The sequence below is a fragment of the Eleutherodactylus coqui genome, chromosome 3, assembly GCF_035609145.1.
Source record: "Eleutherodactylus coqui strain aEleCoq1 chromosome 3, aEleCoq1.hap1, whole genome shotgun sequence".
Taxonomy (NCBI): Eukaryota; Metazoa; Chordata; class Amphibia; order Anura; family Eleutherodactylidae; genus Eleutherodactylus; species Eleutherodactylus coqui.
The window spans coordinates 191611049-191625332 of record NC_089839.1 but is presented as its reverse complement, the minus strand read 5'-3'; the positions used below and the strand labels follow the sequence as shown (position 1 = coordinate 191625332).

Here is a 14284-nt window from a genome sequence, read left to right as displayed (position 1 = left end):
TTCCACAACGTTTCCATCTTGGTGCAGCAATTTCAATGTATATGAAGCTGTCCTTCTGCCATGGAGATGTAAACTACAAATGTCAAAAAACAGTAAGGCCCCCTGTCCACGCTAGCGATATTCTGCCACCAGGGAGCAGGGGGAAGAACTGTCAGGTCTCCGCGCTGGGCCTATCTGACAGATATGTTCACTACTGAGAATCGCGGCAAATCGTGGCATGCCGCGATTTGAATCCTGCTCGTTCACGTCGGGGCTGCACTTCCCATAGCAACGCTATGGAAAGCGTTCACTGCGTTACCCGTGGCCGGATTAACACTGTGGATAATGCAATGAACTATCGCCTGTGGACAGGAGCCCTTAGGCCGCACTTGTGCTTTGCCCTGCCTATGCTTGATTGCCAAAATGAGGGGGAAAATGCCAGCAAGGGGGATACAGAAAACTTTTTTCCAAACCTAGGTTTCTGAGCCATTGCAAAACTACAACTCCCAAAATACTCTGATGTAGTTTCCCAACAGCTGCAGAGCCTCAGGTTGCAGACTACTGGCCTAGAAGATAAGTTATATCGTACATCTGAACTATACTCACGGGTCATTCGATTTGGGGATGAGGGTTCCTAATTCTTTTATACGGTCGTTGATGTTAAATCTTCTCCTTCGCTCAACTGAAAGGGGAGTAAAAGAAATGTGTAAATGAAAGCAGATGTACCAAATTAGTGAAAAAATGTGGCTTGATTGATATCTAAATCCCAATTATAGACAAACAAAATCTAACTAATAACACGCAAAACCCCTGTCTTTTATTGAACTGACTCAAAAGTAAGTGAACCTCTGTGTGAATAACCTTTCCTAGAGCTAACTGGCAGAAGATGAGATTGGAAGTGCGGGATTCACAGGGGCTTTGCCCATTAAATAAAGGCACACAAAGCCTAGTTAGTGACAAATCTGTTCTTCTCAAGAAAGATTGGTTTGTGTGAGCCATGCCTCTATAGAGGGGTGGTTGTAGGGTCAAAGATTCACACTGTTCTGTTTAACATGTTGCACCTTACAGGTAAGTGCAATGAAACATTACAATTCAGTGTATGTCACTTTAAGCTAATAAGGAAGATAGAAAAATAGCTCTGCAGCGCCCCCTATTGGATGGCAGCATTCCTTACAAATCAATGTGACTCTCCAACAAGTTTTAACAATGATTGGGAATAGGAAACCAAACCAGAGAACCATACACAGACAGCTGTTTCAGGGCGTTTACCCCTCATTAGTGTGCAGCAGGTTTCTGGCTTAGCTTGTGAGAGGCCTATAGATGTGGGTCAGAAGGGGTGTTGTGTCTCCTTAAGGTGATATTGCTGTCGCTAATGTGAAAGAGGCCTAAGACATAGATTAGAGTTAAGCAAATCAAATATCTTCCGCAATGTAACATTCAGACGGCTTTGGCTGTATATAAATAATGTATACACTCTTCTTAGAGCAGAACGCAAAGATTTCTATTTAACATATCAGAGCAAGAAAGCAAAAACCTGAAAAGAATGTAGACATCTGTACTGATCTAAAATGACCACTAGAGGGGGATGTTGCACTTCAGAAAATACTTGTTCTCTACGTTAATAAAATATAAAAATTGAGTGAGGCTCATAGCAAATAAGGGTGCCTTTACATGGGTGTATTTGCGCGCACAATACAAAGAGAATAGAACCCATTAATTTCAATGGGTTCGTTCACATTTCCGTATTTTGTGCGCACATTTCGGTCACGCAAAAAAAAAAAAAGCAGAGTGCCCTACTTTTCTGCGCATTTCTACGTTTTAAAAAAGTGTCAGGGACTAGAGTAAACACTTTGCGCCAAAAAATTGTGACTTTTTCACACTACAATTCTGGGGCAGGAAGAACAATATGTAATGCACCAGACACATTTAATAAATCTTGTAGTGAAGATTGTGGCGTACAAGAGTCGCAATTTTGACACATGCCAAAGTTGTAACTTTTTGAAGTTTTACACCCTGCCCAGCCAATTAAAAAAAGACAAGTGGACAGGACCTTAGGGGTGTGGCCGTACGCGACACATCCGATTAAGGCCACTCTCACACACACCGCAATTTTACTTTCATTTTCGTACGCGGGTTCCTGCCTTCGACAGAGGGCTTTAGCGCACCCCATCATTGTGATGGGTGATGAGGTGCGCAGACAGCGCTCGAAAATCGTTGCGTCAGAAAATGCTGCGATGGAGCGCATATATACGAGGCCCCATTGAAATCAATGCGAGCGTTATACTGTGGGTAATTGCGGTAAAAAAGCGCATGTGTGAGCGTGTCCTAACTATACTTTACAGCAGAGACTGGCATAACACAGGGCCAACCTCAACCATCACACAGGGTGCTGGCCACCAGCTTGTAAGGGGATATAAGCAGATCTAGACTGGGGGCAACTGCACCCAGCCAGATGATCTTCTTCCTCCATGAAGCAGCATCTTGTGGAGTTACATTAATCATCCTTATCCATTAATCATCTCCTCCCCTCTAATGTTCTGAGCCACCACTATCACCATCAATTCTACCTCATTTATGTTATGAACTTGGTTCTTCAGCTGTAATTATTTACTAAACTTGGTTCTGGTATTGCATTTAAGCTATGAGCTCGGTTCTGAGGCTGTATTTATGTTATTAGCTTGGTTCTGCTGCTGTATTTATGTACTGAGCTTGGTTCTGGTTCTGTATTTATGTAAAAAGCTTGGTTCTAGTACTGTATCTATGTACTGAGCTTGGTTCTGGGACTGTAATTATGTCATTAACGTGTTTCTGGCACTCTATTTATTTTAGGAGCTTGGTTCTAGTATTGTATCCATGTACTGAGCTTGTTAGGTTATGAGCTTGGTTCTGTTGCTGTATTTATGCACTGAGCTTGCTTCTGGTGCTGTACGTATGTACTGAGTTTGGTTCTGGGGCTGTATTTATGTCATTAGCTGGGTTCTAAGGCTATATATTTATGTTAAGAGCTTGGTTCTGGTACAGTATTTAATCACTAAGCTGCTCTGGTGTGGATATGCTGATATCTTGCTGCTTCCTACGCAAACTGAATACAGACAGACTGCCCATCAGTGCAATATACAGTTTTTTTCTTATCTATAACATTTGAAGCTGCTCCGGTATGTTTAGCATACAGACATACAAATGGCCGGGGGATTAACGTACTGAGATTATGATTGTCTTTCTTCTGTCTCTCCTTGGCGAGGGCTCTGGCTTCAGACTCTGAAAGAAAGTAGTTTTGCAAGTTACAGATTAAGAGAGACAATACACAATTCACACTAGAGAAGGACGGACAATCAGTGCTGCTTGAGATAGTTATGGCCGCAACATATCTAGCAGAGCTGAGTTTGCTATTTGGCATAAACCTTGGTAGTATTGCAAGGTGTCCTTACATGGGACTGCGGGCAGACCTAGTACAATCTCTTAACTCATGACGTAATCAATGAAAGAAGAAAAACACTCAACTAACATATTCAGCACTGCTACATCTGTATGAAGTAGTACATTTTACCACTATGCTGCCTATTCATCTGTGAGGTGGGGAATGGGTATTGGTTCCCCACTACTGACCTCGCCTAACCCCTCTCTGCCCTCGGCACAGTGCCAGTCTCCAGCTTTGGACGGAATAGCTAAGGGTGCAATTACATGGGCAAGTACAATATTGGTCCGAGAAACTCCGAGGCATATCGTACTCATAAACTTGCGATTCTGAATGCGAGCATGATGCGGTTTTACTTAAAAAAAACCCATCACCTTGCATCTATGTACTTGCACGCGCCTGAAAAAAAAACGCAAGTGCCGTCAATAGTTCCAATGGTAAAAATCGTATCGCACTCATATGCGACTCGCGAGTGTGATGCAGCTTATTTTTAAAGATCCCATGAAGAAATAATAGGCCTTTCCTTGCGAGGAATCGCCCCAAAATAGGACTTGCAGCAATTTTTCAATCTCGAAGCATTACTGTGACGGAGGAACCGCAGCAAATCACATACTTGGAAAGTTATGTAAACTTGCTTTCTTCTTCATACTCGTGAAAATGAATTGCGTATTCCATGAATGGAGGAAAAATCGAAGCATGCTCTATTGTGCTGGGGCCTCCATTGAAGTCAATGGAAGCCGTCCAACCTGCAGCCCATCTGCAATAGACATTGTGGATAGGCTGCGGGTACCCACAGGATCGCCTATTGACGGTGCGGGAAATACAGAAAAAGCAGGTACACAGGGTCCCTGGCCGGGGTTAGAGCTGCAGGAACCTGCATGTGGAATCCGGCTCTGCCATGTGCAGCCGGATGGAAGGTTTGCACATTGTAACCAATTGGCACAAGACTCAATTGGCACTGGGCTGGTGGCACCAAAGCGACATTGGAGCTTGACATTGCTCAAACCATACCTACCTCCATCTCCTACTCACAAATTAGTCACATTTTTGTCTAAATCTTTAGATTTTTCCCCGTACTGATAAGAAATACTCATTTTCAGCAGTAGTTGGGAGTCATCATCATCATCATCTAACATCACGTCAGAATGATAAAGATCTGCGCTGAATGAGATCCGTTATGTCACTGGTTTGGTATTGTGAGATATATGTAGTATTAGTAGTCATATACATAGTGTATACGTAATTCATTATACACAGAAAAGTAGCCCAACATCACACTCTTCTGAAAGCCCTCTGAAACTAAGAAATGTCTTTGTTGCCCATCGCAGCCAATCCCAGCGCAGCTTTCATGTAATGAAATGAAAGCTATGCTGTGATTGGTTGCGATAGGCAACAAAGGCTGACTTTCTTTTAGACAGCCTTCATAAGATTGTGGTGCCGGTCTACTTTTTCGTGGTCCACCCTGTATATCTCACCTGTATCAGGGTGAGGTCATCATGAGCAAGACTTAAAGGCCTTATAAAATCGGGTTACATAAGAAAATGTAAACTTTCCCTTTAAGAACTATACTATACAGATATAGCAGAGCTTTTCTGCAACAGCTCAACATAAGTCATAGCACGATGGATGACCTCAGATCTAATATACCATAGTAATGATATTATATTAAATGGCCACTTTATTAGAGCCCCACCCCTTCCACGATTTCCGGAGTGCGGCATAAATCATGTGACTAGTTTTCCACTGATCAGTTTCACTGTGAATCCACATTAGATGGGAAAATCCAGCTATCTGAATGACATCAATGAGGTCTGGTCATCGGTGCTAGACTAGCCGGGGGCAGGATTTGGAGAATATACAGAGAAGGCGTGATCAAGGAAAACATCCAGCGAAAGGGAATTTTGTGGATGGAAACAACTTGTCACCGAAAGGGGTCAGAGGAGGATGTCAGGAATCGTTCTTATGAATAGGACTGCTGGACAATCAAGAACAGCCGAATACAACACTGGTGCCCCAATTGTGTTCAAACCCACAACTTGTTGTTGCTTAGTATGGATGGCTATAGCAGCAGACGACTAATCCCAGCGCCATTGTGTATAAGAGGAACAGAAAGGCGACTCCAGTGGAGAAAAGAGCACAAAAAAATGGATCACTGAGCAGCGGAGAAACATCTCCTGGTCGGATGAATCCAGATTTCTGCTGCACCGTGCTGATGGGAAGTCAGAATTTGGCGCAGGCAGCATGAATCGATGAGCCCTTCCTGTCAGTTGGCCAGAACACATCAGCACCTCCATCTAACGTGTGATGATCACAAGAAGCTTCCTGTCCGCAGGGGCCGATATTCCTGCAGAACAATTTCATCACCTAGTAGACGGTGCCTCCATTAACTGTACTGCGGATGGCCGCCGTGGCTCGCAGGAGGTCATACACAATACAGTTTCTTTTTTTTTGTTTATTAGATTTTTCCCGCACCGTTGCTTTGCAATGATGCGGGTACCCGCAGCCCATACACAATGTCAATAGCGCATGGGCTGTGGGTTGGATAGCCTTCATTAACATCAAGTCAATATAGAGCATGCTGCGAATTTTCTTCCTTTTGTGGAATATGCAATTCATATCTAAGAGTGTGAACGAAAAAGCGAAAATGCATGCCCGCGTTTTACCATAGATCGCAGAATCCGCAATACAAATCCGCCCGCGTGAGCCTGACTTTAGTCTGCATAGAAAATACTATATTGTACTGCAGCGGTGTGCATGCCATGCTGGGTGTTGTAGTCTCCAGAATTGGGCAGACTTTCTTGCATGTTACAGACAATTGTTTTACTAGAAGCTATTCGGCATGGGCAGTATTTCTTATGCAGACTCCTATACAGACTGGAAACAGTCACACTAAGGAGTAATGGCCTGTAGAGGGGCTAAAAGAGCACGCAGAGAGTTTTAGCTTTACAATAGGTGGAGACCACTGCTCTACTGCACGCTAGCCAGCAGGGGGAGTAAGTCCTCTGCAAAATTTTACCAGGCGATCAAGGGATCTGTAAAACAACGGCTTTCAACTTTGTAAAACTCTTGGAGGCTGGAGAGGGACCTCAGCTGAAAGTTCTGGTTTCTGTCAGAGCTGCACATTAAAGGGGTTTAATGTGTCTTTAAAGGCATTTTCCAGGGAAATACTATTGATGTATCCTCAGGATAAGTCTAATAGTTGATCGGCTAAGGTCCATTGCTCAGGAGCCCAGTTGATCAGCAGCCCACTCACTATCAGCACTGCTACACACAGGAGTACGGAGCGGAAGCTGCGGCTCCAATCCCTGTGTAGTGGCCAGAGTTTGTAATTGCATACTGGGTCTCATTAACCCCTTAAGGACGAGGCCCCCTTTTTTTTCAATTTTCATTTTTTTTCCTCCCCACTTTTAAAAAATCATAATTGTTTTATTTCTCCATCGACATAACTGTCTGAGGGCTTGTTTTTTGTGGAACGAGTTGTGTTTTCCAGTGGTACTATGTAATGTACCATATAATGTACCGAAAAACATTAAAAAAATTCTAAGCGGAGAGAAATGGAAAAAACAAATGTCATTCCACCATCCTTGTGGGGGTCTGCTTTCTATAACCTACATTCTATGGGTCAGTGCGATTACTACGATACTACATTTAGGGCTATTTCAGACGGCCATATATCGTCCGGGTATTCACGCCGACCGATATACAGCGTCTCTCTGCAGGGGGAGGAGGCTGGATGGGGGCGGGGCTAAGTTCTGTGGGTTAGCTCCGCCCTCGCCCCACCTCCCCTCATTGCAAATAGTGCAGAGGGGTGGAGAGGAGGCAGAGAGGGGGCGGGAGCTCAGAGCACTGCTCCCGACTCTTCCAGCCTCCTCCCCCTGCAGAGAGAGACGCCGTATATCGGCCGGCGTGAATACCCGGCTGATATACGGTAGTCTGAATGTGCCCTTATACAGGGTTTTTGCTGTACTACTTTTAAAATATAAAAATATCTTTGGAAAAAAATAAAATTATTTTCTGACAGACATGACTTTATTTTTCTGTCAACATAGTTTTTTGCAGGACATCCTGTAATTGCTATTGGTACTATTTGGGAGTAAATATAACTTTTTGATCGGTTTTTATCACATTTTTTTCTTGGAGACAGGGTGACCAAAAAAGCGCAATTCTGGAGGTGATTTTTTCCCTGATAACAGTCATTGTCCAGGGTAAACAATGAATTACTTTGATAGATGGACTTTTATAGACGCAGCGATATCAAATATGTTTTTATTTATTTTATTATAAATATGGCAAAAGGTTTTTATTTTAAACTTTTATTCCTTTTTTTTAATAATTAATGAAACTTTTTTAAACTGATTTTTACATTTTTGTGATGGTTTGATTGCTTCTGCAGTATGATGTACATAGAGTTACATGATACCGCAATCTAAGAGGCAATTTACCTGTCAATGGCAGCCCGAGGGGCTTTCAAAAGCCATCCTGCTGCCATGGGAACCAAACAGCACACCGCAATCTTATCATAGGGGCAGTTCAGGACCCTTGAAATCCAATTGGGGCATTTAAATGCCACTGTCAGAAATGATAGCGGCATTTAAAGGGTTAACAGTTGCAATCAGTGGGAGTGCTGATCAGAGCTGTTGTGGATGGGTGTCGCCTGTAAGAAACAGATCCCCCCTCAATGCAAACCCTGAACCTCCATGACATAAATGTACGTCCTGGAGCATTATAGGGTTAAAATCAATGGGAGTTGCACCTGCACTTACAATCCTGACCAGCAGCAGCTTCTGCTCCATACCCCATGTGCCCAATCAGCTTAAGGCCCGGGGTCCCAAGCAGCAGACTCCAGCTCATGAACTCTATTGATGACCTATCCTGAGGGTAGGTCATCAATAAGTATTTTCCTGGCAAAGCTCTTTAATATTATATTGGGTGTGATCTAACTTCCTGACTGATCAGGAGAATGCAAGATGATCCTTTACATTGCTTATCGAGGCACAGCACCAAACATCCATCAGTGGCTGTGCCTGGTACTGCATTGGAGTGAATGGGACTGAGCTGCAAACAATGAAGCAAAGTGCTTGCGCTACAGCCCCTTCATTCAGCTGATTAGTGGAGATGTCAGGAGTCTGATCCTCATTGATCAGATATTGATGGTCTAACAAATCCAGGAGAGCCCCTTTAATTGTTCTAAACATAACTCATCTTCTTTTTGGTAGAGAGGCGACTGACTGCAATAACTGGTATTAAAGCGACCCTACAAGCCTGAAAAACTAAAGATGGCTGCAATGCTCCTCTAACTACCTGTGTATCAGTATGCATCGGTAGTCTACGACACTACATGCTGATCTGACTGGCCGCAACTGCTCATGTGTGCAACACTGGTCAATCAAAGCATCATGTAGGGCCTTAGACTACCGAAGCATACCAATGTACAATGTGCATCAGGTAGTCAGAAAAGCCGTGTGGCCATCTTTGTTTCTCCAGGACCAGAGGGTCGCTTTAAATCTGAATCTCTCTAATATGTAAATCATTTATCTGTAAGCTCCCTTTTGATATTGGGAAGATTAGCAGGACATGAATTACTGATGTTTAACCCTGGAGCTGGCATACCTTGATTTCCATAAATGTCAATCAAACTTGCAGACACTGGCATCTGGAAAAGAGGAGAACAAAAAGCAAATTCAGATGAATTTAATCTTTTCGTCAGACAAATGGTAAAAAAAAAATCAGAGGTAACTATGGGATCAGTGATGCAGGGGTTGTGCCACCAAAATAAGATGTTCCCTATCCATGGTATAGGGAATAGGCAACTGATCAGTGAGAGTCCGACCACTGGAACCCCCATCAATCCTCAAAACAGAGTTTGCGAGATCCCTAAATGAATGGAGTGGTGGTCAAGCCAGAGGGAATTGCCGGAGATAGGGGAGTGCTTGCACTTAACTATCTCCAGCAGTCCCAGTGAAATGAACATCACGGCAGTGCACATACTCGACCACTGCTCCATTCATTCATGGACCTTTAGGTCCTCCTACTCATGATTGGCAGGGGTCCCAGTCGTCAGACCCTCACCAATCAGACAGTTATTCCCTATTCTTTTGGTGGAACAACCTCTTTAAAAGGAGATTTATCACATTTAAAGTCACAGCTTATTTTTCATGGTTAAGAAAATGGTTGGAAACTCACATGGGGGTGGAACGATCCAGCTTGTCTCATCTGCAAGAAATAAAACCTATATCTGTTCTAACAATGTATACCGAACAGTGACGGCACAAACCAAATTATCATTAAATTCACTCAAAGAAATAATAGCAAGAATTTCACAATAATCTAAACAAAAAATTTTTCTAAAGTTTGAGGAAAAGTTTCAGATTGTAGATTTTTTTTTCTATTTCTTGTGACTTTAAAGGGAACCTGTCATCACCTTTCAGCCCCCCAAACTATGCTATGGATTCAAAAGTGATGGAACGGGGAGTGGTATTTCATACTCACCTGATTCCTGTGCTGTTGGAGCGCGCATGCAGCATGACACTGTTCACGGCCAAGAGCCAAACTGTGTGCACGTGCCAATTTCATGGGGATATAGCACAGGAACGGGAATAGGGTGATTAAGAAAGACAGCACCCTAGACTCTCCATTCCATCACTTTTGAACCCATAACATAGTTTAATGGGGCTCATAGGGTGATGACAGGTTCCCTTTAATAGGCCACTCTGGAGAAACAGTTTACCATTATCCTGGGTGCAATTGCCAAACATTGCCTACTAGGTGAGATAACATACTTACCAATTACTATTTGACTAGATGCACAATAGCATTGAAAACTCATGTTACGTACACAAAAAAATGGACGTTTCTCTATTCGTGTGCAGTTCCGTATTCTGTATAAAGTCTGTGTGTCTGTTCTTTTCACTTCAGTATGGCCTTTTTTATAGAGTTGGATGGGACCTAAATCATCCCAGACAGATATTTGTCCAGCCTCCGTTTGAAGACTTCCATTGAAGGAGAACTTGCCACCTCCCATGGTAATCTGTTCCACTCATTGATCACCCTCACTGTCAGAAAGTTTTTTCTAATATCTAATCTGTCTCCTCCCTTTCAGTTTTATCCCATTACTTCTAGTCTTTTCTCGTGCAGATGAGAATATGTCTGATCCCTCTGCACTGTGACTGCCCTTCAGATATTTGTAGACAGATATTAAGTCTCTCTGAACTTGCTCCAGTTTGTCCATGTCTTTTTTAAAGTGGGGTGCCCAGAACAGGGCACAGTATTCCAGATGAGGTCTGACTAAGGCCGCCTGCACACGGGCGGAAATCTCGCGGCGGGATTTCCCGCAGGATTTCCGCCGCTCAAAGCTTGCATAGGAGTGCATTACAATACGCACTCCTATGCAGACGGCCGCGGTTTGGCCGCGGGAAATCTCGCGTGGCAAACAAACCGCGGCACGTCCTATTTCTGTGCGGGGCTCGCAGAGCCTCGCACAGATACGTCACTCACCCGGCCGCCGGCTCCGGTCTGCGCATGCGCCGGCTGCCGGGCAACCGGCACATGAAAGAGCCGGGGCCGCCGGGCGCGGGTGAGTACGCGCTCGTCTCTGCAGGCTCTTGGGTCGGGTCCCGCAGCGAGAATTCTCGCCGCCGGATCCGACCCGCTCGTCTGCAGGCGGCCTAAGGAAGAGTAGAGGGGGATAATTACCTCACGTGATCTAGACTCTATGCTTCTCTTAATACATCCCAGAATTGTATTTGCCTTTTTTCCTGCTGCATCATACTGTGGACTCATGTTCAGTATGTTATCTATTAGTATATCCAAGTCTTTTTCACATGTGCTGCTGGTTAGCCCAATTCCTCCCATTCTGTATGGGCTTTTTTTCATGATTTATTGCCCAGATGTTGGGCTTTGCATTTCTCTCTATTAAATACCATTCTGTTAGTTGCCACTCACTGCTCAAACTTGCCTAAATCATGTTGAAACCTCTCAGTTCTCTAGTGTTAGCTATCCCTCCTAGCTTTTATTCTTCACAACACTTCTTTTTTCCATCCAAGAGGATTCTGAGTGCTTACTTGACTGTTCTTTGTGGGCCCCCGGAACACTAGCATGTTCTGTCCATTTTTCTTAGGAGATGCAGAAAAAAAGAATTTGGCCTGTTTGCATTTTCTTGTTCTGCTTTCTTATAAAATACTGACAGCATAAAGCCTGCACACGAATGGCATCTGAGTACTTTATAGGTTTTTTTGTATTCTCATTGACTTGAATGGGCAAGTCTCATCCGCAAATCACATTAGAATAGTGCATGCCATGAGTTTTTCTCACAATGTGATGTCTCTTGCCGGAATATCTGGGCAGAAAAAATGCTAGCCTATTGATGAAATAAGTGCTCCGGTCCCCCGTCATCCCACATGACCTGCACTGTGACTAGTCGAATCCCCATCTCTGTTCATCTTATGGCGTGGCATTCTGGCTCAGTGATTAGTGCGGTTGCCTTGCAGTACGTGTGTTCTGGTTAGTGTTAAGTGACATTTTGAAAAGTTTGGTTCGAACAGAGAGTGTCAAAATTCGTCAAAAAGTTTGGTTCAGTCCGAATTAGTTCAAACTAAACCAAAACTTTATCATTACCCATAAAACTGGTGCATAACACTGCCTGAGAGCCATAAAATGTCTTCTTCTTCTCCTACACTATATAAATAAGTCGATTATTATTATGAAGAAACCCACTCAAATAGAAGCATGGTGGAGCATGGAGTTTGCATGTTTTCCCTGTGTTCATGTGGATTTTTTCTTCAGAATAATAATCAACTTTATTTATTTAGAGCATATATTTATTAAGGAATTTTTAGTTGGTTTTTCCAAGACGAACTGCCCAAGGTTCATGCCAAGCAAAACGTTTTGGCAAAGTTTGACCTGAAACAGAGTTTGACTGTTTCATTTAGCACTACACCAGTCCTGGGGTCAACTCAGACAAGGGAGCATCTGCATGGAGTTTGTTTGTTCTCCTTGTGTCTGAGTGGGCTTCCTGCTTTCATACAAAAGCAGCCCTAGTGGACATTTGATAGACATTTAGGATAGGGACTGATATAAGTGATGAAAATACTTCTACAATGCTGGGGAATATGTTGACTCGCACAGGGAACAGAGAATGTCAGTTTTGTCATGGCACAACGGGGGAGCGGAGCAGTAATTTTATCAATCAGTATGGTATCTCATCTAGGCTCTGTATGGTAATTACACCCCATGCAAGCAATTAGAAAGTTTCCCCAGTGTGGCCCTTTAAAAAAAACTTTCCAGATATGTCTTGGAAAGCATGTTGACAATCAAAATGAACTCTACTCTACAACCAAAATGATCACCACCCTTTTTCTGGACCCCTGAATAGAAAATACCTAGTTATGAAGTGGTAAACCATTCCCATATCACTAGGCAACCTCGTCATTCAGAACTCAAGGAAAGCTGGGTCACAACACTGTGGGACTCACAATGGTGGCCATATTGACTCGTCATCCAGCTTTCATAGAAACAGATATAACTATGAATTGGCTAGAAGAAATTTTGAGACTTTTTGAGTAAGTCAAGAGTCACACGCAACTTGAATGTTTCCCAATGGAAAAAAAGTTGCATGAAATAACTATCTGATTGGTGGGGTTCAACTGCTGGGATCCACACGGATCATGAGAATGGGGGTCTCGTGTACACCTGAATGAATTGAGCAGTAGTGGAGCATGGACACCACCCCTGTGCTGGAGATAGCTGAGCACTTGAACTCTGCTATCTTCACAGTCCCAATGAAATGAATGGTACAATAGTGTGCATTCTCAAGCGCCACCGCATTAAGTAAAGGACCTTCGGGAATGCCCATTCCCAGTAGTTAGACCCTCACCAACAATAAAGAGATCCCTTATCCTATGGATAGGGGATAACTTTCCATCATGACAAAGACTTTTTAATTTTTCCCTATAGGATAGAAGGTGATGGGCAACCTTCGCCAAAAAATCCAACCAGGCTGGACATTTTGTTACAGTTGCAAAGTTATCTGCAACCTTATTTTCTTTTGATAAACACTTAGGTTGTGCAGTTCATGCGTGACCAATGTCATTGTGTAGCCCTGGACTAAATGAACATGTAGAACACAGTTTAGTAACACGACTAAAATTAGATAAGGCTCAAATCGAAAGATCAAATCACTACCATTGTTGAATGATATTATAGACACTAATGATCACTAGGGAACACTACCGTACCGTGTTTGCCATCTGCATTCCAGGATCCATCATTAGAATCTCTTCATTATAACTCGATTCCAAGCTTATGATGTCATCGATTACATCATCCATCTGCAAACGATAAGAAGTGGTAAAGTGGTATTAAATGTGTTCGGTGTTCTTTAAATTGTACCCATCTTTTCAATTTTGCTATATCTACACAAGTGAAACGCCAAGTGTTGAGTACTTCCATTTTATTTACAGTAGATATAAAAAGTCTTCACACCCGTTAAAATACCATGTTTTTGTCATATTAAAAATTCGAGACATATGAATCATTTCAGATTTATTTCTACCTTCAATATGACACATTATCTGTACAATTCCATTGAAAAACAAACTGAAATCTTTAAGGCCTCAAGCCCACGGCCTGAGGCCTTAATAAAATGTACCCTTTGATTTTATGACAGCATTGAGTCTTTTTGGGTAGATGTCTATCAGAAAGGCACATTTTGACTTTGCAACCTTTGCCAACTCTTCCTTGCAAAAGCACTAAAAATCTGTCACATTTTGAGGTCATCGCGTTTGTAGCGCTCTCTTCGGATCAATCCACAGATCTTCCATAAGATTCAGGTCTGGGTTGTGGCTGGGCCATTTCAAAACTTTTTTGTTCTTCAGCTTAATGCGTTTCTGAGCA

General features: G+C 43.0%; 1 protein-coding gene across 12 annotated transcripts in view; it reads right to left on the bottom strand.

Annotated features, from left to right (window-relative positions):
* Positions 1–14284, bottom strand: part of MITF (melanocyte inducing transcription factor) — a 232389-nt gene that overhangs the window by 10815 nt on the left and 207290 nt on the right. For 6 of the 12 annotated variants that reach the window (XM_066596679.1, XM_066596682.1, XM_066596684.1 and 3 more), the window contains 5 exons: positions 13627–13719; positions 9578–9607; positions 9005–9047; positions 3181–3237; positions 586–661 (listed from right to left, as the gene is read on the bottom strand). In XM_066596679.1, the coding sequence (XP_066452776.1) occupies positions 586–661; positions 3181–3237; positions 9005–9047; positions 9578–9607; positions 13627–13719 (299 nt within the window). The remainder of the gene's footprint in view (positions 1–585; positions 662–3180; positions 3238–9004; positions 9048–9577; positions 9608–13626; positions 13720–14284) is intronic. The other 6 variants (XM_066596683.1, XM_066596687.1, XM_066596685.1 and 3 more) reach the window with 1 other exon arrangement.